Raw genomic sequence first — 25,668 nt, 5'->3', positions numbered from 1 at the left:
CGACCTGTTAAGAGATCTCGAGCGCTACCTATGGTTCTGCTCGCTGGATGCAGCAAGCGGCTTCTGGGCGGTCATGATGACCTTGCGAGCGCGTAAAGTGTCAGCGTTCGTCTGCGCACTAGGACATTTTGAGTGGTTACGCATGCCCTTTGGGTTAAAGAACGCGCCGATGATCTACCAGCGTATGATTGACAACGCACTCTGGGGGTTCGTTCAACCTAAAGGAGGTTGGTTTGAATACTCGGAGAGGATGCGTTTAGCTGAAGAACAGGCCAAGGAACGTCGTGGACCAAGCGCCGAGGGTTCGTTTCAAACAAAGTTCGCGGCATACCGCGAAGCACCGGTAGAGACCGACCCTGTACTACAACTCGTCAACAGCCCCGTCGCTGACATGTTTACGAACGGGGAATCAGACGAATCATCGCTGGTACCTGTATTTGGTCGACGGTCGTTTGTGGATGACATTTGCTTCGGTGGCGAGGATTTCGACAGCTGCCTGGCGACGCTGGACCGATTGCTGGCAAGATTTGCACAGTGTCGGATCAGCATTAGCTTCACCAAGAGCATCTTCTGCCAACCTAAGGTGGACTTTCTGTCGCATAAAATTTCGCCAGAAGGTATCAGAGCTGACCCCAAGAAGCTTGCGGCTATCACCGAGCTTTCGTTTCCAACGAGTAAGAAGGGCATGCAGTCGTTTCTTGGAGCGGTTAATTACTACAGCCGCTTCATTCAAGACTTCGCGGTCTACGGTGCGGCGCTGTACCAGCTCAAGGATGAAGACTTTGTCGTTGAAGGTGGCCTTTCTGTGGCACGTCATTCCTTCGAAAGATTGAAGACGAGTGTTTCACATTCACCCATCCTCAGGCACTTCGATCGGTCGAAAGAAGTTCACGTCATGCTCTTTGCGAATGAATGGGCGTTGAGCACTACGCTAATGCAAGAACATGAAGGCAAGTTACACCCCGTACGGTTCCTCGGTCGGGTGCTTAAGGAAGCCGAGATGAGCTACCATCCAGCTGAGAAGGAAGTTTTGGCGTTACTTCTGCTGTTGAAGATCTGTTACGTCCAGCTGGTAGGAAAGACGCTACATGTCTATACACGATTCTCGACGTTAGAGTGGGTGCATAAGTCGAAGTCTCTCTTCGGACGCGCGGTCCAGTTCGCAGTGCTGCTATCGCAGTGGCACCTTAAGGTGCAGCGCGTGAAGGAGAAGGATGTCGCCTTTGCGCAGCTACTGCAGTCAAGCATCACGAGCTTCGTTGACCTGGAAGACTCGCTCGCGCCGGTGGCGCCTCCAAACAAGGGTTCCCCGACTATTCGAATGGACCCCGCGTTGCTGTACGCCAGGCTTTCCCGTAATTACAGCGGATTCGTCATGTCCTTTGACGGATCAGCGAAGACAGAGAAGTACGGTGGCTACGGGAGTTGTTCATGGGTGCTGTGGAGCCTTCCTGAGTGGAAGGTAGTGATTGCTGCAAACGCTTACCTCTCGGCTACCACGGTGAATACGGCAGAGTATACAGGTATGATAAACGGTGTCAAGGCTGCTATTGCGCACGGTGCCGAGGATTTAGTCATCGTTGGTGACTCAAGGCTCGCGATTCAACAATCACTAGGGGTGATCGCATGCAGGAAGGAAACTTTGCTAGCGCTGCTGAATACTCACAAGGAACTCACGGCCAAGCTTCGATCAGTTAAATATCTTCACGTTGTACGAGAATACAACGCGGCCGCGGATTCGTTAGCCACTGAAGCGCTGGAATCGAAGGTCAGTCGGGTAATCTTGGCTGAAACTCGCAAGTCGGAATTGGCATCGCTGAACCGCATCCAGGAAATGATCTACGAGCCGGATGAAGACTCGGTAGATGTTTCGTCACGAGGAGCAGAGCGTCAAGTACATGTACTGTCAGGCAGCGAGTCTTCAAAGTGGAAAACTTTCGAAAATTTCGAGGTTGATTACAGCTCACCAAAGTGCGATTATGGTAATATAGCAGTGATGACTCGGCGACAGACGAAAGCCAAGAAACGCGTCAGGTTTGCAGATGAACACTCGGAGGATGTCTCAAAAGCTCAAGAGCAGAATGAAGAACGACGAGAGACGTCCACCGAAGATTCATTCGGCGAAGATTTGCCAGACCATCCTCACAAGACTGTATTTCCCATTGCGGAAGATGTTGACCCAGTAGCGATACAGCGGGAACGACGCAGACGGATACTGGTGGCACAAGACGAGGAGCAGAAGTCGTTCAACATCAAGAAGGTGCTTCAGGGCCAAGCACAAGAGCTGAGTTACAAAGAAGCTCGAAATGCCTGGAAATACGCTGACCGGTTCGTGTTATTAGAAGACGGCGTGCTTCACTATCTTGGATTGAATCGTCGGTACGACCACGGTTGGCAAGAGGAGACCAAGCTGCGGCTTGTGGTACCGACAACGATGATTCAAGAGGTCTTGCAGAACTGTCACGACTCGCTGGAAGGAGGACATCAAGGTGTGGTGAGAACGTTCCATCGCGTTAAGTCCGATTATTATTGGATCGGCTTGTACGCTGACGTGGAGAAGCATGTGAAGTCATGTCCAGATTGCAGCTCGAGTAAAAGCCGTCCGCAGCTTCGTGGATACTCACCTGGCAACGTACTAGCCGAACGACCTTTCCAGATCGTCTCGATGGATTTTGTGATCCCACTACCGAAATGTCGCAGGGGCAACACGGCGTTGCTCCTATTTCAGTGCTCGTTCACGGGATTCGTTATTGCCAAGGCTATGTCAGATACGACTGCACTGAGTGTTGCCCAAGTGTTCGAAGAATGTGTGTACCGACGGTTCGGAGCCCCATCATTAATACGGCATGACCGCGACCCACGCTTCATGAGCGAGGTGTTCCAAGCGTTCGCAGAGATGATGCAGTCAAGATCACGAGCGACTTTGAGCTATCGGCCACAGGCTAATGGACAGCAGGAACGCTCGGTGAAGTCAGTGATGGGGTCCGTACGGGTGTACGCGGAAGACCCTCTACAGCAAGATTGGGACGAAATCGCGGAGAAGCTAGTATTTGCTATTAATACTTCTCAAGACACTACGAGGAAGGAAACGCCGTTTTACCTCGCTCATGGTTGGGATGCGCAGTCGACGTTGAGGGCAATGTCGTCATCACTCAAAGGAGGACTCGGCAAGCAGTCTGACGCACTAGCGTGGCGGCGTGAGATCAATCGACAACATGAGGTCGCCCTCACTATGGCCAAAGATTATCAGGCTGTAGAAAAGAGCGAAGGGCTAAAAAGCATAATGATGCCCTGAGTCGACTGGAAAAAGCCGCTGTACCTCAACAAAGTGGAAATGAACACTCGGCGGACCCTCCAGAAGCTTCGGAAGAGATGGACGATCCTGCAAGAGCCCCACCGAGATCTCTTTTTGAGATTGGGAGCCGGGCGTGGCTGTACATGGAACGCGTCAAACCGGGCTTGACGAAGAAATTAGCTCACCGATGGCATGGACCTTTTCGGATCAAGCGCAAGGTGGAAGCGTTTGCGTACGATCTGGAACTGCCAGACCGAAGTGGGTATCGCTTCCACCCAGTGGTGCATGTGTCGAGACTCAAGGCTGTCAACGAATTCAACAGTCGACCGAACACTCGGTTAGTACTAGACGCGACTAATGAAGCAAGACCCGATTTCGACGAGGAGCTGCTGCCTGAAGACAGCTGTGAACCAGATCAAGTTGCCGGCGAATATAAAGTCGAGGCCATCCTCGACGACAGAACACCACTGTCGACGAGCACGGAGCGTGCTGTACGCGAGTTCAAAGTCAAGTGGGTGGCTATGAAGATCCAACTTGGGAACCATCATCCAACTTGTCATGTGGAGGTCTGCTGTACGACTATTTGCGAGCCAAGAAGAGCGATAATCGGCTGCAGATGGCGCAAGTGGCGGACGAAGACTAGCGTGACTGGATCACGTGTGAACTGTCCACAGGGCGATGCAGCCTGTGGTAACAGACGAAAAACGTTACTGCAACAACAAATTGTATATGCATTTGAAGAACAACATGAACATGATTACGCTGTGGAAGTGGATTAAGAATAAGAAAACATGAATGCCGACCGGAGAGCGACCACTGCAAACGAAGTCACGCGGGACACCTCAACAGTTAGCTGAGATGCTGGAGAACGTCGTGGAACATGCAGCGAGGACATCATCGAAACCAACAGCAGTCTCGAGGCGACGTTGAGTGTGTACATCGCCGTGGAGAGGAGGCGCAACGCTGAGCTGCACTTGGTGACGTGACATTGCAGTCAAGTACGGAATTATCGAGGTCATCATGTGATCGACCGATGCCTCCGTACTTTCAGCCAGCATAGCGCGCAGCGAATCTTCGGTGAGTGGTGGTGTACCACCAGCAGGCGCAGGAGGAGCAGCAGGAGCCATCTCCGCGGATTCAGCGACGACGGGGAGTGCTGCAGGAGCTACCGCAGGGAGTGAAGAGTCTGGGCAGGAAGCGCCGAAGGACCAGTTGATGATGCCGCTGTCGGAGGAAGTGTAGCAGACCGAGGGACGTTCGAACCCTCGGCCTTGCCCTCCTGAGAAACAAGTCGAGTAATGCGAGATGATGAGCAAGGTACCGATGATTCAAAAGAAGGATGGGCTTACGTACCTCCAGCTGCTCACGCTCGCGACGTCTACGAGGATTGAGACGCTGAAACGCGTCGGACACGACTCGATTCAGACGCTTGGACATACGGTGGCGAGATGGTGAATTGAAGAATGAAGAAATGTCACAACGGGCACCAGTACCGTGGCTTCCATTGCGACAGGGGCAGTTGTGGTGTAGTGATTTCTCCGTAGTTGCGGATTATCACCCGTCGACAAAGACGAGACACCGCCCAAGTTGTTCAAGCGACGAACCCTCGGTCAGGTGATGTACGGAGACGCCAAGGTGCCAGGGACTCGACGGCGTCACCTCCGAACGTTCAACGAGTATTGGATACGGGCATATGTCACTGAATCCAGGCTGTCCTTATTATTAATAATGGACTGGCCGGATTCGCATTCAGCGGACCATCTACGGTACGAACCCTCAGTGGCGGTTGGGATGAGTTCGCAGAAGACTCAGCGACCCTTGGAAGGCACTTTCACCGTCTGGGACAGGGCGCGGACCGTTAAAGATGCTCATGCGACGGTGCAGACGACGCTTGGCATGCAAGAAGATCCATAACGGATCATTGTTCACTTGATATTTGTATACTTGATTAGGACTTCTTATTAGGAATAGACCCGAAAGGGTAAGCTTAAATACAGAACAGAATTTCCACTCAAGCACACAGAGCGACGTCCGGCTTCAAGGTAAGCGTCAGGTCAAGCTTGTTTGAGTGTGTTATGCCTGTCGGTGAACTCGAAGCTCTGTAGCGAGGGTTCATCCGGCAAGGCCAAGAGACTTTGTGTATTGGCCGATTATTATCGGGAGGTTTTACGTGACGGCTTATTGTTGCCTATTTGCACGACTGGGAGTGCTTGAATTGCCTCCCTTTTATTTCTTCCAGCCGAGTGTTGAACACTCGGTGATCTCGTAAAAGGCTTACCCGTGCCTGGTACCCTTCCGCTGTTGGGACCACGAGGATTCAAAACACCTGCTAGCTTTGCTCGTGCTAGTAGCGTGTTCTTATTTTACTGGTTGGCCTATATAAGTAGTTTACAAGGTCCAGTTTGTCCCGGTGCAAGGGCAGAACTGGGGTCTTCAGGTCCGCCCGAACGATCGTTTACTATCCTAGTAGACGTATTGTTGTGGGAACATCCTAACTACATCTGTAGCTAGAGTTCACGTGGGATTTCCAACACCACATTTGCATAGCACGAATTGGGCCACTTTTTACCTTGAAGCTCGACGGACTCCATCTATAGATCGCCTGCTCATGTCGCTCTTCTGACTTTTAGTTTATCTCTGCATTTGAGCGCCTAGGCTGTATACATGAATAGAACGCCCACGGGGCTCTCTATTTTAATTGAACGCTTAGGCGTCTAGTGCGCGGTAAGACGGTAGTAGTTTTTATTTAACGGGCCGTTAAATTTCCAAAATTCTGTGCTCCAACCTTAACACCATAATTAGTTATGGCATGACTAATTATAGTGAACGGTGTAGTGGGCTTCTGCAAGCAGGGAGCTCGAAAAAATAATATGCATAAGAATTAATCCTAATTATTTAATTTATGGCTGTCAACAATGGCAACTATAGTGAACAACAGCAAGGTCAAGTCATATTATTAATACAGCGTGGAGACGCGCTAAACGACGCGGAAAAATTAGCCTGCGCTGAATTTAGGTTGCCTGATCTCGAACGGTCGTCTTCAAGAGCCGCTGAGGAGTGTTCTATTGCGAGAGCGGCGTTCAAGAAACGCAAGGTCGTGAAGCGCGCGCACTACGTCGACGTCGCGTACATCCCGCCAACGTCTAACGAGTGTGAGTGCTTCTTCTCTCTCGCTAAGCTGGTGCTGTCTGATCTACGGAAGCGAATGTCTGTCTCCTGCCAGGCTCGAGATGATAATGTTTCTGAACTACAATCGTGATTTGTGGGACATGAGTGCGGTGGGGCCGGAGTAATGCAGATAATTGAATTACTTTTAAAGTATTAATTTGCTCAGCTCACGTCGATGTATTAATCTAAGTATTGCATTTTCGGGTTCCCTGGCTGCAAGTCACTTGTGTAGCTACATAATAGTAGTGAAAATTCTCTAAATACCACGCAAGATCCGGTAGCGTTTTGAGGCATACCGATTCATTCTCGTCTGCTCTATGTACAAAATATTGGTGAGCGTAGGGAGAGCCTTATTAAAAAATCGACTAAGTGAAAAGGACAAAAGCACTGAAGTGCACAAAAGTACTAGTAAAAATACTACTACGTGATGATTGACGATGGCTCAAAGATTTGTTAATATAAAAAATGTTCTCGTCTCTCTTGGCTAAGAGCGCGTGGGCATTAGGGCTTTTTACTGATGCGTCAATCTCGCAAAACGATACTCTCAACAAGTTGATGATGCAGGAACTACTGGTTCTTGCATTCAGGCGGCTTCTCCGTCGAATTGGCGCCGCCCTCCAGAGCGGGGAACTTCTTTTTGCCCCTACGCGGCTTGGGGGCCTCGTCGCCTGAAAGCGACTCCTCATCCGAGTCCTCATAGTCCGCATCCTCCTCTGGGTCGTAGTCCGAGTCATCGTCCTCCACAGCCTCGCCAGTGAACCACAGCAGGGCCTGGGGAATGATCGTCTCGTGGATCGTGAAGCCAATTTCAAAATCACCGCTCAGCTGGCGCATAATCATCTCGCTCTAAAATATTAAGATCAACAACCACATTACATCAGAAAACACCAATTCGCTCTCGCAATCACAACCACATGCACTTACGTCCTCATCGTCCTCCTCTGACGGCATCTCGACTGGCGTGAAGAACTGGAAGAAACTCTCGCAGGGCTCAGTGCGGCTCACGACGCGGGTCTCACCCTTGCCGCCCTTAGCACGCTGCTTGATCTTCTTGGTCACCTCACACAGGTTCTTGCCCTCCTTCCATACGATGACCGTACCCATCACATTGCGCAGCACAGCCTCGCCCAGCTCTGAGGCGTCGCCAATGTCGTACTCCTTAGTGAGGGTCTTGTTGGTGAAGAACGGGTTTTCAGAAAATTCAAGCGTTAGCTTGAATCCGTTGTCCTCCTCGTGGCTCGCTGAATGCACGTCCGTGAGGAACTCAAAGGCAGGCAGGTCACGCTCTTGAATGAGCTCGGCCAGCACCGAATGGTTCATGAAGGCGCGCAGCCAGAAGCCGGGCACACCCTTCACATCCTCCTCAGCCTCAGCCTGCTGAGGATCAGCAGCAGCCGTGACGGTCTCCACCTCCTTAGCACCCGAAACGATCTCAGCGCGCTGCTTATAAAAAGGCTGGTAGAGTTTTTCGTACTTCAGCTCCAGATCCTTACGTTCTTTCTCGAACTCCTCTTCCACCTCGGCCTGCGCCTCCTGCAACTTGCGCAGCGCATCCAAACGCAGCAGGACATTTTTAGGCAGGCTCGCCAAATCGTCCTCCCCCTCTTCGTCCTCAGCGGGGGCGTCGGCGCTCACAGATAGCTGCGCCACCTGTTCGGCCACACTATCCACGGGTTGGAAGCCACGTCCGTCGTGGTGGTCTACTTCTACCACGGTATCCTGCTCGGTAGTCACGGGCTTTTCAGACATTTTCTGCGTCTACTATAAAAGTGAGTGGCGAGGGGAGGTCGCTTCTTTCTGAAAATGACCCAATTTTGCACTTTTGGTTGGCTACGGAAGCGTCACCGGCTGGTCGATGTACAGATACAAAACACTACAGTACCGTGCTGTATGACACACTAAAATGCTGCACACTTTTCGACATCCTAGCCCCCTCCCTTAATCCGACCGACACAGCATGAGCAGTACCAACGGCAGTTCCGTGGCGAACACCAGCGGCGGCACCGTAGCTTCCAAGCGTCGCGTGGCATACTTCTACGACTGTAAAGCACGCGTTTTTCTTGCCGTGTTGAATACGGCGCGTCACTCGCTCTAACTGACTCACGCTGCGCGTTTGTTGCCGTGACAGCGGAGATTGGCAATTACCACTACGGACAGAACCACCCCATGAAGGTGACGCTTCTCAAAAGTAGCTGACTGCTGATATCTAGACAATCGTTAGTCTCTGACTATGTAAATGTTTCTCTGTCCTTGAAGCCACATCGCGTGCGAATGGCACACAACCTCATCACCAACTATGGACTCACCAAGCACATGGAAGTCTTCGTACGTCTGCGATATTGCAACGTCCTTTTTAAACGTAGAAGCTAATGTAGTTATCTTCTGTGTATTGAATTGTTTTGCTATTGCTCAGCGTCCTCGGCTGGTGGACTGGATGGAACTCACCCGCTTCCACTCGGACGATTATATCCACTTCTTGCGGCTCGTGACACCCGACAACATGCACGAGTATCTGCGCCAATTGCAACGCTTCAACGTGGGTGAGGATTGCCCAGTCTTTGATGGTCTCTTCGAGTTCTGCCAACTCTACGCGTCGGCATCGATCGGCGGCGCTGCTAAATTGAACGCGGGATCGGCCGACATCGTCATCAATTACTCCGGTGGTCTACATCACGGCAAGCGCTCAGAAGCGTCCGGTTTCTGCTATGTGAACGACTGCGTGCTCGGTATTCTGGAGCTGCTAAAAGCCCACCAACGCGTCCTGTACATCGATATCGACATCCACCACGGTGACGGAGTGGAGGAGGCATTTTACACGACGAACCGGGTGATGACTTGCTCATTCCACAAATACGGCGAGTTCTTCCCCGGCACGGGCGATATTAAAGATATCGGCTATGGAGACGGCAAGCATTACTCTGTCAACTTTCCGTGCCGCGACGGCATGGACGACGAGAGCTTTACCGGTATCTTTCGCAGCGTCATTGCCAAGGTAATGGAGCATTTTGCGCCGGGTGCTGTGCTGCTGCAGTGCGGCACAGACTCGCTTTCTGGTGACAGACTTGGCAGCTTCAACCTGTCAGCCAAGGGCCACGCCGACTGCGTGGCGTACGTCAAGAGCTTTAACATCCCCACTCTTGTTGTCGGCGGCGGTGGTTATACATTGCGGAATGTGGCACGTGCCTGGTGCTACGAGGCATCGCTGCTGGTGGACGTTGATATCCCAGATGCGATGCCCTACAACGACTACTTTGAGTACTATGGACCTGAGTACCGCCTACACTTGCCCGTGAGCAACATGGAAAACCTCAACACACCCGCTTACCTGGACGAAATTAAGCGTCAGATCCATGAGAACCTCCGCCAAATCGAACCTGTTCCCAGTGTGCCTTTCACAGTCGCACCACCGTCAGCTCGAATTCAAGAGGAGAAGGAAGCTGCCGCGCGCGACCGTGAGGATGACGATCAGCACATGATGGATGTGTCGGGCGAACGTCAAGACCAACAAGAACTCAAGCAGAGCGACGCTCCCCGTCATCCTGTTGAATTTTACGACTAACCTACGAGCCACCAAGTAGCCCACGCGATACAAACGAGAAGCAGCTGTACAGCTGCTTTGGTGGACGTAAGATATTAATAGCTTGCACTCGTGGAAAAGTGTGCAGTTCTGACTTGCCGTTTTCTCAATAATACTTCGCAGTATTATTAGGAACTAGCCGAGCACGCGGCGGTAGCTTGGGTTTTATTCAAGCTGTTTGTCTTCCCGCCTCCGCTTCGCTTCGGGTAGATAATTATTGCAAAAACTATGAGCCCCAAGTCGACTTCTTTAATTTCATTTTCATAAATCTGGGTTTAATTTAGACCATTCGCTACAAAATGCTGAGCTCCCAGTAAGCCGTGCAATTATTCCAACAAAAACCTACGCACCTAGCATCATACTTACCATTCTTAAAAAAAGATTATTTTCATGTTGTGATCTTGACACAGTCTCTTTATTATTGTTTGCTATCTGTCAGAATTACCTGCACTTCAAATAGCATGTCTACAAACGCCACACAATATATTTAGCTTTGCGTCGTGCTCGATATCATAGGCCGTTTCTGAGCCGCTATGAAACTTAGCTCGCATCAATGCAAAAGATATTATTGTAATGGCATGTCCAGTTTCCACTAAGTACCCGTTTGTACTGCCTGTTTGAGCTTGTAATTAACTGAATTGTGAGGAGAAATCGTAAGGCAGGTTTCTGACGATATAGAGATGTGTGTTGATTGGTTAAAATACATGCGATAAGTGGCGTCGGTGGGTAACTTGATCATAAAACACTAGAAGGCCTGCAACTAGCAAGGTAAGATGTCTTGGCACCCCGCATCCTATCCTACCGTCGGGTCACTCCGCTTGGCGCGTTTGCGCTTTCGAAAAGGTTCTGACAGTGCGTTCGGATTGTCTGCTTTCATCGCTTCACGTATAAGGCGAGTGGGAGTACTCACCTTAAGCTGCGTGTTCCTTCGAGCCCGAATGGTGGGGAGTAACTTGAGTCTGTTCATGCCTTGTGCGAATAACTTCTCAGCCTCTGTCTCTGTGTGCATCTTTGTTATTGCAGACCCAGTCGCTTTTTCGATCTCAACCGTGATATGGTGTACGAACATTTTCCATTCTGAAAGCGTGTTGGCTTTTTGCCGGCTTGACAGATCACGGCTTGTTATTCGGTAAAGCGGTGGGTATCCTAGCGTTTTGTTTCCGAACCACCATAACATCCACGCCGTGAGCGGGTCTGTGCTGGGAAACTCAAAGTCAGCTGGTAGGAAATGGAACTTGCCGCCCCAGAAGTGTACATTTTGACTGCTTTCTGAAGGAGAATTTGTGGGCTGAGTTGCTGAACATGGCACACCTATGCCAGCATCTGCAAGTAGCTGGCGTATTGTTTGTGCTAACACGTCCCGCGTGATATTACCGGCCGCAACACCCTTTTCATCGAGCAAAATTTCAACTCGACTGAGCAAAGTTTCCGGTAATTGTTTAATTGACTCGCGTAGGTCCTCCAATTGTTTGTAAATCTCAATATGAGGTGGGATACCAGTAGATTGCATCCAAGGTAAGTTGGACGTTATAACCTGCTGCTTCAGGCTAGTCATTACGGAGTCGTCTCTGAATAAAAATGTTGAAAGTAGCGCGTGGTTAGAAGGTAGTTGCTGTCGAAGAAAATCCGCGTGGTTCACTAGTGCAGCGACACACAACTGCAGAGTTTGTCCTAGTTTCCCGTCAGCAGCAAGAGAGGGGAACATCCGTCGAACACACTCATCAACCTGGCTGTAACTGGGGTCGACGAAATGAGGCTGTAACGAGGAAAATTTACTGCTGTTAAGCGGTAGGCCTGCTACAACACGGCCGAGATACTGGTCCCCTGCACTTTCATAGCGAAAATATCTGTCTTGGACACTTCCAAGGGACCTACCACAGCGAAGACAGATACTTACGATGGAGGGGCCACCAGTGGAGCCACCCGATGCATATGATGCCACTCCTTTGCGAATTGAGTGTGTACCGAGGAATTTTGCATCAGAGTCATCCTTGAGGCACTGTGATAGCGCCTTACCGAGCCGTAGTTTTTGATTAGAGCCTGGAAAAAGGGCACCGGGTTGAAGCCGTGGGTGACACGCTAAATAAACCCCTAATGCAGTCAGCCAGCACGTCACAGGCGACCCAGATTTGCGTAGATATGTCGTGGATCTTTAGGGCCGCTTCCTTCTTGGCTGGTTTTCGTTTTGTGTAGCACAATGCCGATGCTGTCGTCGGCACCCACCAAGTGCGAGGTTTGGATAGTCTCCACAGATTTTGATCGGCACATTAGGTTCCACTGCGTTGTCAGGAATAAATGGGCAAACCCACCATCATCCCGAGCTAGAGTCGACTTGCACACCGCTACGTATCGTGAATATGTAAGTGGCCGTTTGCCAGATTCGCGTCCTTGACCGGTTTGGTCACGATCAGCCTCTAAGCGCTTTAGACCAGAAAAAAGCGTTGTCATTTTCTCGCCGTACACGCTTGGGAGGGGCAACTGGTGGCGTCGATACAGATCCTTCATTGCGCTCCTGTACCCTCCGAGGGTACCAGTCGTCAGTTTATCTTGCTTGTCGACGAGGAACGCCTCAAAGCCCTTGGCCTTGAACTTCCTCGGGTCGAGATTGCCGGACGCGTCGAAGAAGCGTTGAGGGTTGGCTATGCTTTTGTTTGCCAACACCCACTGGCGAATTCCTTTTAGATAGCTGCGGTATCGGGCTATGGTGCCGTCAGAAATGCATCGTGCTCGAACGCCATCCCCATCTAATCTCTCTTGGCCAGGTGCGTCCACTTCCTGGCGCTGATCACGAGCGATTCCGTGTGAGCTCATCGAGCGCGTTTCTGCCAATGATATCACTGATTTCTACGTAAGGCAGATTTCTTACGCTGCCCCATACAAAGGTCGTTGATGCCCACCCCAGTGATTAGCCAATAGAAACCTGAGCAATGCTTTTCATCATTCTTAGAAATCGTAAGACCGCTGCCTTACGCATGACCTCCAGCTTGTATTGCTGCCTTACGAAAGCGCATGAATGAATTGTGAGGAGAAATCGTAAGGCAGGTTTCTGACGATATAGAGATGTGTGTTGATTGGTTAAAATACATGCGATAAGTGGCGTCGGTGGGTAACTTGATCATAAAACACTAGAAGGCCTGCAACTAGCAAGGTAAGATGTCTTGGCACCCCGCATCCTATCCTACCGTCGGGTCACTCCGCTTGGCGCGTTTGCGCTTTCGAAAAGGTTCTGACAGTGCGTTCGGATTGTCTGCTTTCATCGCTTCACGTATAAGGCGAGTGGGAGTACTCACCTTAAGCTGCGTGTTCCTTCGAGCCCGAATGGTGGGGAGTAACTTGAGTCTGTTCATGCCTTGTGCGAATAACTTCTCAGCCTCTGTCTCTGTGTGCATCTTTGTTATTGCAAACCCAGTCGCTTTTTCGATCTCAACCGTGATATGGTGTACGAACATTTTCCATTCTGAAAGCGTGTTGGCTTTTTGCCGGCTTGACAGATCACGGCTTGTTATTCGGTAAAGCGGTGGGTATCCTAGCGTTTTGTTTCCGAACCACCATAACATCCACGCCGTGAGCGGGTCTGTGCTGGGAAACTCAAAGTCAGCTGGTAGGAAATGGAACTTGCCGCCCCAGAAGTGTACATTTTGACTGCTTTCTGAAGGAGAATTTGTGGGCTGAGTTGCTGAACATGGCACACCTATGCCAGCATCTGCAAGTAGCTGGCGTATTGTTTGTGCTAACACGTCCCGCGTGATATTACCGGCCGCAACACCCTTTTCATCGAGCAAAATTTCAACTCGACTGAGCAAAGTTTCCGGTAATTGTTTAATTGACTCGCGTAGGTCCTCCAATTGTTTGTAAATCTCAATATGAGGTGGGATACCAGTAGATTGCATCCAAGGCGAGTTGGACGTTATAACCTGCTGCTTCAGGCTAGTCATTACGGAGTCGTCTCTGAATAAAAATGTTGAAAGTAGCGCGTGGTTAGAAGGTAGTTGCTGTCGAAGAAAATCCGCGTGGTTCACTAGTGCAGCGACACACAACTGCAGAGTTTGTCCTAGTTTCCCGTCAGCAGCAAGAGAGGGGAACATCCGTCGAACACACTCATCAACCTGGCTGTAACTGGGGTCGACGAAATGAGGCTGTAACGAGGAAAATTTACTGCTGTTAAGCGGTAGGCCTGCTACAACACGGCCGAGATACTGGTCCCCTGCACTTTCATAGCGAAAATATCTGTCTTGGACACTTCCAAGGGACCAACCACAGCGAAGACAGATACTTACGATGGAGGGGCCACCAGTGGAGCCACCCGATGCATATGATGCCACTCCTTTGCGAATTGAGTGTGTACCGAGGAATTTTGCATCAGAGTCATCCTTGAGGCACTGTGATAGCGCCTTACCGAGCCGTAGTTTTTGATTAGAGCCTGGAAAAAGGGCACCGGGTTGAAGCCGTGGGTGACACGCTAAATAAACCCCTAATGCAGTCAGCCAGCACGTCACAGGCGACCCAGATTTGCGTAGATATGTCGTGGATCTTTAGGGCCGCTTCCTTCTTGGCTGGTTTTCGTTTTGTGTAGCACAATGCCGATGCTGTCGTCGGCACCCACCAAGTGCGAGGTTTGGATAGTCTCCACAGATTTTGATCGGCACATTAGGTTCCACTGCGTTGTCAGGAATAAATGGGCAAACCCACCATCATCCCGAGCTAGAGTCGACTTGCACACCGCTACGTATCGTGAATATGTAAGTGGCCGTTTGCCAGATTCGCGTCCTTGACCGGTTTGGTCACGATCAGCCTATAAGCGCTTTAGACCAGAAAAAAGCGTTGTCATTTTCTCGCCGTACACGCTTGGGAGGGGCAACTGGTGGCGTCGATACAGATCCTTCATTGCGCTCCTGTACCCTCCGAGGGCACCAGTCGTCAGTTTATCTTGCTTGTCGACGAGGAACGCCTCAAAGTCCTTGGCCTTGAACTTCCTCGGGTCGAGATTGCCGGACGCGTCGAAGAAGCGTTGAGGGTTGGCTATGCTTTTGTTTGCCAACACCCACTGGCGAATTCCTTTTAGATAGCTGTGGTATCGGGCTATGGTGCCGTCAGAAATGCATCGTGCTCGAACGCCATCCCCATCTAATCTCTCTTGGCCAGGTGCGTCCACTCCCTGGCGCTGATCACGAGCGATTCCGTGTGAGCTCATCGAGCGCGTTTCTGCCAATGATATCACTGATTTCTACGTAAGGCAGATTTCTTACGCTGTCCCATACAAAGGTCGTTGATGCCCACCCCAGTGATTAGCCAATAGAAACCTGAGCAATGCTTTTCATCATTCTTAGAAATCGTAAGACCGCTGCCTTACGCATGACCTCCAGCTTGTATTGCTGCCTTACGAAAGCGCATGAATGATCACTTCTCATACCAAACCTTGACGCATTGCTGTTGTTCTTGTTGACGGCGGTGTTTTTTATTTGATAGTGTAACGATGATTCCAGGATGGCTAAACGTCATTTAGGCTTAAAAGTTTACTAGCGTTTCTTTATGGGGTCTATTTAACCAACAATAATTTTTACCTCTCGTGATTCAAGATTCTTGATGCAATCGCTTTTTTATTGCTGGCTATCACTGTATCTTCATCTTCCACCCAAAACCACCAGCACTTCAAATAACATTTATACAAACGCTACACAATATGTTTAGTTTAGCGTCGTGCTCGATATAACGGGCCACTTCTGAGCCGATATGAAACTTGGCTCACATCAGCGCAAACGATAGTAATGGCCTGTCCAGCTTGCACTACTTACCTGTCTGTACTGCCTAATTCAGCTTGTAAGTAACTATTAATAAAGATTGTTCGCTTCTCATTTCAAACTCAATGAAAGCTAAACAATATTCAAATTGTACTATTTTAATGTATGTAGCGTTCATTTTGTGTATTCAAATTGTACTATTTTAATGTATGTAGCGTTCATTTCGTGCTGATTCAGAATTAGCACTCGAATCTGTGCCAGTTATGATTGAAGTATTTGGATATTGTGTCGCAAGACGCCTTGCTGCTGTTGCTGGTGATTTTGTATTTGATAATTTAACGATGATTCCAGAATTATTGGACGTCATTTTTAGGCTCCAAGTTTGTTAACGTTTCATTATGGGGTCTACCTATCCAACTATAATTCACACCTCTCGTGTTCTGTTGTTGTATTGCCGCTCCATTTAAAATCGTATCCTACGCCCCTGTCGACGACGCGTCCGCCGGTTAAGTAGAATCAGATTTTGCTGTCTAAACAACTCTTAGAAAACAATGGTTTACAGCAGTAACACATATGAGTTCATTTTGTTCAATCTAAAACTACAGTATCTACCTTTATGGATCAAGTGACAACGTTTATTAACACAGCGTTGTTCTTACGACCAGCTTCTGCTGTACATGTACTATGATTAGGCAGTTCAGTCAGTTACCTCACTCACAGATAATTTATTAATATTTCTACAGCGAAACAGTTGTAGTTACAATAGTCATTGTAGCTTACAAAAGTTATTAAGTACATACTATCACGTATATTTATAGTATGTCCTTAGAAACACGCATTCCTACGTGTACGTTAAGCATCTTGCAGCATTGGAAGTATCTTTAGGGGCTATTTGATTTGCGAATAAGTAGCTCTTTCTGTTTAGCACTCAAATGTTAAAAGCAACATGTATTAATATTTTTAAAATAGTAAATACTTCGTAGTATTAAAACGATGTCGGATAATGGATAGTCTTGTGCAAATCTCCATATGTGCTCTGTGAACCACATGAATTTACTGATGTAAGCAACATACTTCAATTTTAACCAATCGAAGCCGCCTTCGCTCCGCTCGGCAGCCAATGGGAAGGCTCAAAAATCTGAGCGTTTCGTGTGACAGACGGACGGACACCGTGCTAGCATTGATAGTTTAGGATTTGCCGGCCACCGCCGCTACGCGGCGGAGTGGCATGGTTTGCCGGAGATGAGGTGGCCGCAGCTTCTCGTGCTTTGGTGTGTCCCGTGCTTTTGCTTAGATTCCTGTACTTCTATGCTGCGCGTGAATTCGTCCACCCCAGTGCATCGTGATGTCGTGTACTTAAACCACTTATCATTCTGTAGTCTCATGCGGCCCCGTACAGTATCGTGGTTTGGTAAGCTACCGTTACCCCGTTCTACAGGTTGGATGTCATGTTTTTCAGTGGCCCGTGCTCTTCCTTGTCCTTCCTGTCTTCGTGGTTCCCTGGTCAGCCGTGGCCCACGCTGCTTAGTGGATATGCACTTTCTCCCTTTTTGGTCCATGCTCTTTAGTACGGGCTCTTTCGTGGCTGCTAAATATTCCCAGCTCTCAAACGTTTTACGTGGGCTGCACCGGTGGTGTGGTACACAGGCTTTCGTGACTGTTGGCCTCCCATCGCTGGTACGCTAGCCGAAGGGTGCTCTTCCGTGATTCGTGCCTCCACGCAGTCGTGTTGTTTCGTCGCTCCTGTATCGTGCTCGCCTGGTGAGGCTCCATCGACCGCGTTATCACGCTATCGTGCAATCGCGGTGTGGTAATGATATTTATGGTGCTGTGCTCGCGTAGTGCATCTGCGTTGCCCGTCTTATCGTTTTCTACAATGGCATCATGCTCCACGGTGTGCAATCGTGGTCACCCCGAGCGCCCCCCGTGTATTTCCTGGATGGTCCGCCGTCCGTGCGATCGAGTTCTAATCTACTACTGACCTCCGTGGCTCGGTAAGCTCATGTTCTACACTGGTATTGATCTCCGCGGCTCGATGGTTTTCTGGCTATAGCTCCGCGGCTGATTTATCCCATGTTTAGTGGCATAGTTCGTGCTATCGTACTAACTTGTGGTGTCGGGGTTGGTCTGTCGTCTGGGCGATCGTTAGCTACCGTGGTATCGTGCTGTGGGTCTCCGTGAGCTCCGGTTCTACACTAATATCGTGTTCCAAAGCTCGGTGGTTTCCCGCTTATGCTCTCCCGTGGCTTTGTGTTTAATCTGTCGACCGTGCTTCGTACTGTACCGTGGTGGGAGAACTCCGTGCACTCACACAGCTACGTAGTCTACCGTGACTGCGAACGTGCGCTTTCTTCCGTGGCCCGTGTTTTTCGTAACGGTGGGGTGTCTTTATTTCAGCTCTCACCCACCTCCGTCATTTCGTGCCGCTCTGTATGTTTCATGACTGCGTGCTCTTCCGTGGTTCGTGCTTCGCATGAAATATCGTGTCCTAATTCTTTATCGTCCGTGGCCTTCCGTATTTGAAGTTGTTCCTTCTATCGCATCGTGAACATAGTCTGACTCGGTGTTCCTCCGTGATTTGTGTTCTTGTTTATCCACGTGCCTCCGCGCTAGCTCAATTGCAAACGCTGTTTCCATTTTGTTTGATGTACGCTAAATATCGTGTTGGAAAGTGCGCACAATATCTTAAGGTCGCACACTACGCGCGCAAATACAAAGGAATATGATCCTTCTTTTCGGCGGCGGAGTGGTGTACATAGTTATGTGGGGTGGGATTGTGGGAGCCACTATCTTCACATTTTAAAAGTTTTCAAATATTTAATAGTGGTAATAAATTGTGCATCTTTTTCTAACGCAAATATAATACCGGTACTATAGTTTAAATTGATTAGAATTAGTAGTAAAATGCGTTTTCTTTTCTTGCGCCACTAATTATTGTTTTATAGTACTGCTACAGATGACTGCAAGCAATAATATGAAAATATTTAGAATTGTACTAGCCAAAACAATATTGTAAGTTAAACTATTTCAAAAGTACTACGAAGCCTAAAACATCATATTATAACCAATAAAGTACTAAAGATCCAATTTAAGCCGAAATATAAGTCAACAGGCCCTACAATTTTTCTACGACGATATAGTACGTGTGTGCACATTGGCGCCTTCTACCAATGCTAACTAACGCGCACACAGGAAGCGCCCTTTGCGTCGAGAGTAGCTCCGCGGGAGCAAAATGAAATTTGAACGGTGCATTTAAGTACGATGTGTCGACCATATAGTGCATGTACACCACATAATGCAATTTTTGCCAATTGCGGCCGCCTTCGCTGCGCTCGGCAGCCAGTAGAATGCGCGTATTTGCGTTACATTTATTTACCCTATTCATGGCTAAAAGTGCAAATTTAGCATAGTCAAGCCGAGTCACACAGATAGGTGCAGTCGAAAGGATGGGACGTTGAAGTACTGAACAGGTGGAGTGTAGCCATGCGTGGGAAAATGTTCATGCTAACAAACAGGCCCATAACGGACGGACTGACGGACGGCCGGCCGCAGACCACAGACCACTAAAGGGGTAAGAATAGCCGGCCGCCGCCGCTACGCGGCGGAGTAGCATGGTTTGCCGGAGATGAGGTGGCCGCAGCTTCTCGTGCTTTAGTGTGTCCCGTGCTTTTGCTTAGATTCCTGTACTTCTATGCTGCGCGTGAATTCGTCCACCCCAGTGCATCGTGATGTCGTGTACTTAAACCACTTACCATTCTGTAGTCTCATGCGGCCCCGTACAGTATCGTGGTTTGGTAAGCTACCGTTACCCCGTTCTACAGGTTGGATGTCATGTTTTTCAGTGGCCCGTGCTCTTCCTTGTCCTTCCTGTCTTCGTGGTTCCCTGGTCAGCCGTGGCCCACGCTGCTTAGTGGATATGCACTTTCTCCCTTTTTGGTCCATGCTCTTTAGTACGGGCTCTTTCGTGGCTGCTAAATATTCCCAGCTCTCAAACGTTTTACGTGGGCTGCACCGGTGATGTGGTACACAGGCTTTCGTGACTGTTGGCCTCCCATCGCTGGTACGCTAGCCGAAGGGTGCTCTTCCGTGATTCGTGCCTCCACGCAGTCGTGTTGTTTCGTCGCTCCTGTATCGTGCTCGCCTGGTGAGGCTCCATCGACCGCGTTATCACGCTATCGTGCAATCGCGGTGTGGTAATGATATTTATGGTGCTGTGCTCGCGTAGTGCATCTGCGTTGCCCGTCTTATCGTTTTCTACAATGGCATCATGCTCCACGGTGTGCAATCGTGGTCACCCCGAGCGCCCCCCGTGTATTTCCTGGATGGTCCGCCGTCCGTGCGATCGAGTTCTAATCTACTACTGACCTCCGTGGCTCGGTAAGCTCATGTTCTACACTGGTATTGATCTCCGCGGCTCGATGGTTTTCTGGCTATAGCTCCGCGGCTGATTTATCCCATGTTTAGTGGCATAGTTCGTGCTATCGTACTAACTTGTGGTGTCGGGGTTGGTCTGTCGTCTGGGCGATCGTTAGCTACCGTGGTATCGTGCTGTGGGTCTCCGTGAGCTCCGGTTCTACACTAATATCGTGTTCCAAAGCTCGGTGGTTTCCCGCTTATGCTCTCCCGTGGCTTTGTGTTTAATCTGTCGACCGTGCTTCGTACTGTACCGTGGTGGGAGAACTCCGTGCACTCACACAGCTACGTAGTCTACCGTGACTGCGAACGTGCGCTTTCTTCCGTGGCCCGTGTTTTTCGTAACGTTGGGGTGTCTTTATTTCAGCTCTCACCCACCTCCGTCATTTCGTGCCGCTCTGTATGTTTCATGACTGCGTGCTCTTCCGTGGTTCGTGCTTCGCATGAAATATCGTGTCCTAATTCTTTATCGTCCGTGGCCTTCCGTATTTGAAGTTGTTCCTTCTATCGCATCGTGAACATAGTCTGACTCGGTGTTCCTCCGTGATTTGTGTTCTTGTTTATCCACGTGCCTCCGCGCTAGCTCAATTGCAAACGCTGTTTCCATTGTTTATGTACGCTACATACATTGTTGGAAAGTTTGCACAATATCTTAAGGTCGCACACTACGCGCGCAAATACAGAGGAGGATGATACTTTTTTCCGGAGGCGGTGTGGTGTGCAGTGGTGTGTGGGGTGGGAAGCCCCAATAGTAATATTTTAAAGCTTACACATTAATAATAGTAGTAAAGCTGTGCTTTTCTTAAGCTTATATGATAATTTTGTGTACTACTACTACAAATAAATGCAATGCAATAATATAAAAATATTTTGAATAGTACTGCGCAAAACATTTTTAAAAGATTACTTGTTACAAAAGTACTACGAAGCCTAAAATATCATTTTATTACCAAAAAGTACTAAAGTTTCGAAATATGAGTCACCAAAGCCTACAATTCTTTTTCAACAGCTCCTAAGACGATAACGTACGTGTGTGATCATCGACATTTTATCCTAATGCTCACTAACGCGCACACAGGCAGCGCCCTTTGCGTAGCCTTGCAGACCGCAGCTGAAAATGAGAGCAAAATGAAATTTAAGTAGTGCTTTTAAGTACGATGTGTAGTCCACATAAAGTGTGTACAAAACACAATGTCGCTTTTAGCCAATGGGGGTCGCCTTCGCTGCGCTCGGCAGCCAGTAGAACACCCGCATTAGCGTGAGTTTTATTAACCCTAGCCACGGACGGACTGACAGACAGACACCTACGCCTAGGCGCTTTAATAAAATAATGGAATTTTATCTTTCGCGATAAAATATTCGTATAGAACACATAGCAAAATACAACGCCTACTGCATACAACAGTAACATGTGTAATTATAACTGTAATAGGAGGTGGTTGGCTGTCAGTGTTTGACCACAACTTTTCTCGTTCCTCTTGTCGGTTGCTCATTCCCAAGTTGCCATGGTGAAAAGCAAGCGCCGAAACTATACTATCAAAGAGAAGCTGGATATCCTGTCCCAACACGCCAAAGGCGTCAAAAGAAAAGGCTTCTTTGCTCCAAGGAAAAAACACAAAATAGCTCCAGGAACAATTCGAGGGTGGTGGGATCTCCGCGACAACTAAAGGAAGCTCTGAGAGACCGTGATATTACCACGCGTACAACAAGAAGACTGGGTGGGGGGGGGGAGACCTGCCAAGCACGGTGATGTAGAATGTCGTCTACATGAGTGGATTTTAGACAGAAATACTAGAGGACTGTGGGTCAAGGACGCTTACATCCGGCTGCAAGCTCTGAACATCTACCGAGAGCTACATAGTCCTCAGGTATCGGGCTTTGATGCGTCTACTGGTTGGTTGGCGCGATTTAAACGTCGGAAGAACCTCGTCTCTCGGCGTCAGACGACTACACGAATACTGCCTGATAATGCTGGAGAGATTTGCCGTGATTTCATTCATCGTGTTCACCAACTCATCGATCTGCACAATATCAAGCTTGACAACATCGTTAACATGAACCAGGTACCAAGGTACTTTGAAACCGAGCCTAAGACGACCATCACGACTCGTGGATCCCGTGAGGTACTTTCAAAAAAGGGAGGGACAAGTCATAAGCGCTTCACTGCTACGTTTGCCATTACAGCCTCTGGAATCATCCTGAAGCCCCACCTTCTCTTTTCAAAACTAAAGAATCGTCCGGAGTGCCCTGATGGTGTTCTGGTAGATGTGAATAGTACTGGCATGTGGAACGAAGATATCCTGCTGCGCTTCTCTAAAGCGGTGGTGTGTTTAAGGAAGGAGACCCAATTCTTTGGGGAGCCGGTGCTCTATTTGATCGATTCTTACGCGTGTCACGTAGCTTTGGCAGAGTCTACACTATTGGAGCGCTACAACATCTTTGTCGTGGTGGTACCGCCCAACCTCACCAGTATATTACAGCCACTTGACGTAGCTGTCAATCGTAGTTATCAATCGTTCTACCGGAACAAGTATGATGCTTACATTAGCAGAGCGTTGATCGATCCGGCTATGCAAACCGCTGCTGGAAATCCCAAGATCCCCCATTACAAAACTGTCGCGGAATGGACGCTGGACTGGGTAGCAACTCGTCAAGCAAGAAGGCATTTACACTGTGCGGGATTGTACCAAAGTCAAGCTTTAAGCAAGACAAGCTTCATCGGCCCTTAATTAAGAGACCTTCTGGAACCAGATCTTGACATGGAGAACTGACACGCATCGTATCAATATCTCCTTAATGAAGCGGATGATCGAGAGCAGCTCTGCGTATCCGCTCCTTCCTGGTACCTGCCCGAGAACGAGAGGCCAAGCTTGTTCTACTGTTTACTCTTTGGCACATCAACTGCTATAGACGACTTTGTTTACGAGCTGGTGAACTACATAAAACCCTGGACGATCTCGACGGTCTCATTGGCGCGCAGTATCTGGAGAATATTCAAAACGGAGACACAGATCCAGGAGAGTTGGAGATTTATGCCGCTTCAAAACTTCACAACTGGAGCGTTGAGGTGACTACAGTAGACAAGGACTGCAAGGTGGTCTCAACATTTACTTACGAGGTAGAGAACCCGATGAAGACGGTGCATTTAGCTCGTAGCGGATCGTACTTCGCAGTTGAGGTGGATGGGTGCATTGTTTAATCTTTTGTATGGTGAAAAAATATAAAGAAAAATATATGTTTTGTGCAAATATGTTCTTCATAAAATAGTAAAAGGACGACCTTAGCGTCCAGGTTTCCCAGATTGAAAAAATACTCAGAAATCTGATTCTCCATGAATAGTCCAGCTAGGGGGCCAGGTTTCGCCCAGGTTTCCTTATAGAGAACGGAATCAGATTTGGTAATTTACATTCGGGAACTTAAATGACCAAATCAGGTATTTTCCAGGTATAAAACCTGGGATACTCATGTGTGCACGACTTAGGCTAAAGTGGAAATGATCGTAGGCAGTCGACGTCGGAACTCACCGCAACCAATCGTTTTCTTCACCGTTTACCCAGGTATTTTACAGGTTTTAAAACCTGGGTAAATCATGTGTGCGCTACTTAGAAAAATTCTAGAGTGATGGCCGCTGCGGTGTGTCGGCGTTCACGCTCATGGTGGCGTACCACGAATGTACCATTATCGACTTCTGCACCATACAGCCATTGTCCAGGTTTTGCCCAAGAATTGACCATGTATTAAAATCGTTAGTGTTTGCATGCATGTTGCACTGACGGATATGCACGAATAACTAGCGCGGCCTCAACTTCATGACTGCGTGCAGCATCTCCCACCTCAGCTTCGTAATACCAGCTGGGGACACATCGCTGGGGGATTCGCTGCTCACGCAAGTCAAAAAAAAAAAAACCGGCACACAAACACACCGCAACTGTCACTGTCCGTTTGCACCGGCTCGGTTACTTCCAAAGCTTCGTAGGAATCGTCACGTAGAGGCCCAGTACGGATTTCTTCAGCCATCTTCTGCAACCGTTTCTTGTTTCTCTTACCGCCCATGCTGTCGTACATCTTGATAACCTTGGTGTCTCGCTTAACCACGAGGCATCCCCAATGCGTGCCACCAAAATTGATAGGAAGAAGCACGAATTGGTGCGAGGCAACACTTTCACCAACTTTGTCGAGCGTGCTTGTAGAGATACGACTTTTGGTGGCCTTTGGTTGGGTTCCATTCTTGGCATCTTTGGCTTTTTTGGGGGGCGGAATGACAACTGTACAATTGTTCTTGTACCGTGCGAGACAAACCGCAAAAGCACGCATGGCATTATCGTTTAGCCAAGCGGAATCTCGAAAGCAAAAGAGATTGTTGTACGTCAGGTCGAATCCGAACCCAACCAGCGGTGTATACGGCCAACACTCCAGTATCTTTCCCATTATAATACCCGCTGAAGCGGGGTCACTGACCGCGGGTTTAACAGTGCTATTCAACCAGGTACAGCAAAGAACAGCATTGCGACAAGTATCTTGTAGCCCCCACAAGGATTTCATAGCTTCCAGTTGCTCTCTGGTGAACTGACCAACTTTTTCAATTGACACCACGTAACTCTCAATGCTGCCCATTCGTTCACCGTCCCTGTCCAACTCAATTTCTTCATCTAGCGCCAATCCGCCCCTCAGCTTATCCAACGCATCATCAACAAGCGATTCGACTAGCCTGAATCGCACTCGATCTGGCACGTAATCTCCGTCGACGCGCCACTGAATTGACCTTCCCTCACCATTCTTGTTGAGTGGAAAGGTAGTAAGGAAAGACCCAACTTCGCGAACTCCAGGCATGATCATCCATAGAGTAGACACCACATCGCAGACGTCGTTATCTCTTAAAAGAGCGCGTAGTTTCATCCCGTTATTGTACTCTTTTAGTGCTAACGCCGCCTGAGTCCGCCGGAACCTGGCGAATACCCGGATAAGACCTGTAAATGTCTTCGGAGACACGATGATTATGGGCGTACACTTCACGCTTCATCACAACGCCCCATTGACCGTCACTACGCTTGGTAGCTTGAGCCAGCATCTGAAACGGACAATCGGTAGTACTCAGCTTGTGTGACGTCCGCTTTCCCGTTGATCTGTCACGTTCGGACCACCCATGCGTACAGATAAACTTGCGCTGATAAGGTTCCATCTCTGCAGGGACGAGAGGCGACTCTGAGTCAGGAAGCCCTTGGTACCTCACTTGGCGCCGAAGATCAGCATTCCTGCGGGCTACATTGATCACCTCTTTCACCACGATTTTTTGGCGCGTCGCCTCCATGTATTCCTTGAGAGACTGCTCCAGCGAGGCCCACGAATCATGATGCGCCTTAAAAACAGGGACCTGAACCAGCTCTTCTTCTTCGACATCGGAGACGGTTCTTTTCTTTCCTTGACGACGCTTTCTCGTGGGTTCCGTCTCCACTTCATCTTCTTCCACTTCACCCTCT

General features: G+C 49.1%; 3 protein-coding genes across 3 annotated transcripts; 1 reads left to right on the top strand and 2 right to left on the bottom strand.

Moving 5' to 3' along the window:
• Positions 1-7,030: 7,030 nt before the first annotated feature.
• PITG_04500 (nucleosome assembly protein 1) lies at positions 7,031-8,255 on the bottom strand (the record flags this gene model as incomplete). Its single annotated transcript, XM_002905237.1, has 2 exons — positions 7,031-7,309; positions 7,388-8,255. The coding sequence occupies 2 exons, from the start codon at positions 8,210-8,212 to the stop codon at positions 7,031-7,033; spliced, it is 1,104 nt and encodes a 367-aa protein (XP_002905283.1).
• A 165-nt stretch (positions 8,256-8,420) lies between these two features.
• PITG_04499 (histone deacetylase, putative) lies at positions 8,421-10,022 on the top strand (the record flags this gene model as incomplete). The annotated part of the gene is made up of 4 exons (XM_002905236.1): positions 8,421-8,505; positions 8,592-8,635; positions 8,720-8,788; positions 8,877-10,022. The coding sequence occupies 4 exons, from the start codon at positions 8,421-8,423 to the stop codon at positions 10,020-10,022; spliced, it is 1,344 nt and encodes a 447-aa protein (XP_002905282.1).
• Positions 10,023-23,981: 13,959 nt separating this feature from the next.
• Positions 23,982-25,087, bottom strand: PITG_04498 (cysteine protease family C48, putative; the record flags this gene model as incomplete). Its single annotated transcript, XM_002905235.1, has 3 exons — positions 23,982-24,057; positions 24,105-24,601; positions 24,650-25,087. 3 exons carry the CDS (start codon positions 25,085-25,087, stop codon positions 23,982-23,984), a joined length of 1,011 nt encoding a protein of 336 aa, XP_002905281.1.
• Positions 25,088-25,668: the final 581 nt, after the last annotated feature.

Source organism: Phytophthora infestans, genomic scaffold, assembly GCF_000142945.1.
Source record: "Phytophthora infestans T30-4 supercont1.6 genomic scaffold, whole genome shotgun sequence".
NCBI lineage: Eukaryota > Oomycota > Peronosporomycetes > Peronosporales > Peronosporaceae > Phytophthora > Phytophthora infestans.
This window is presented reverse-complemented; position numbering and strand designations above follow the sequence as displayed.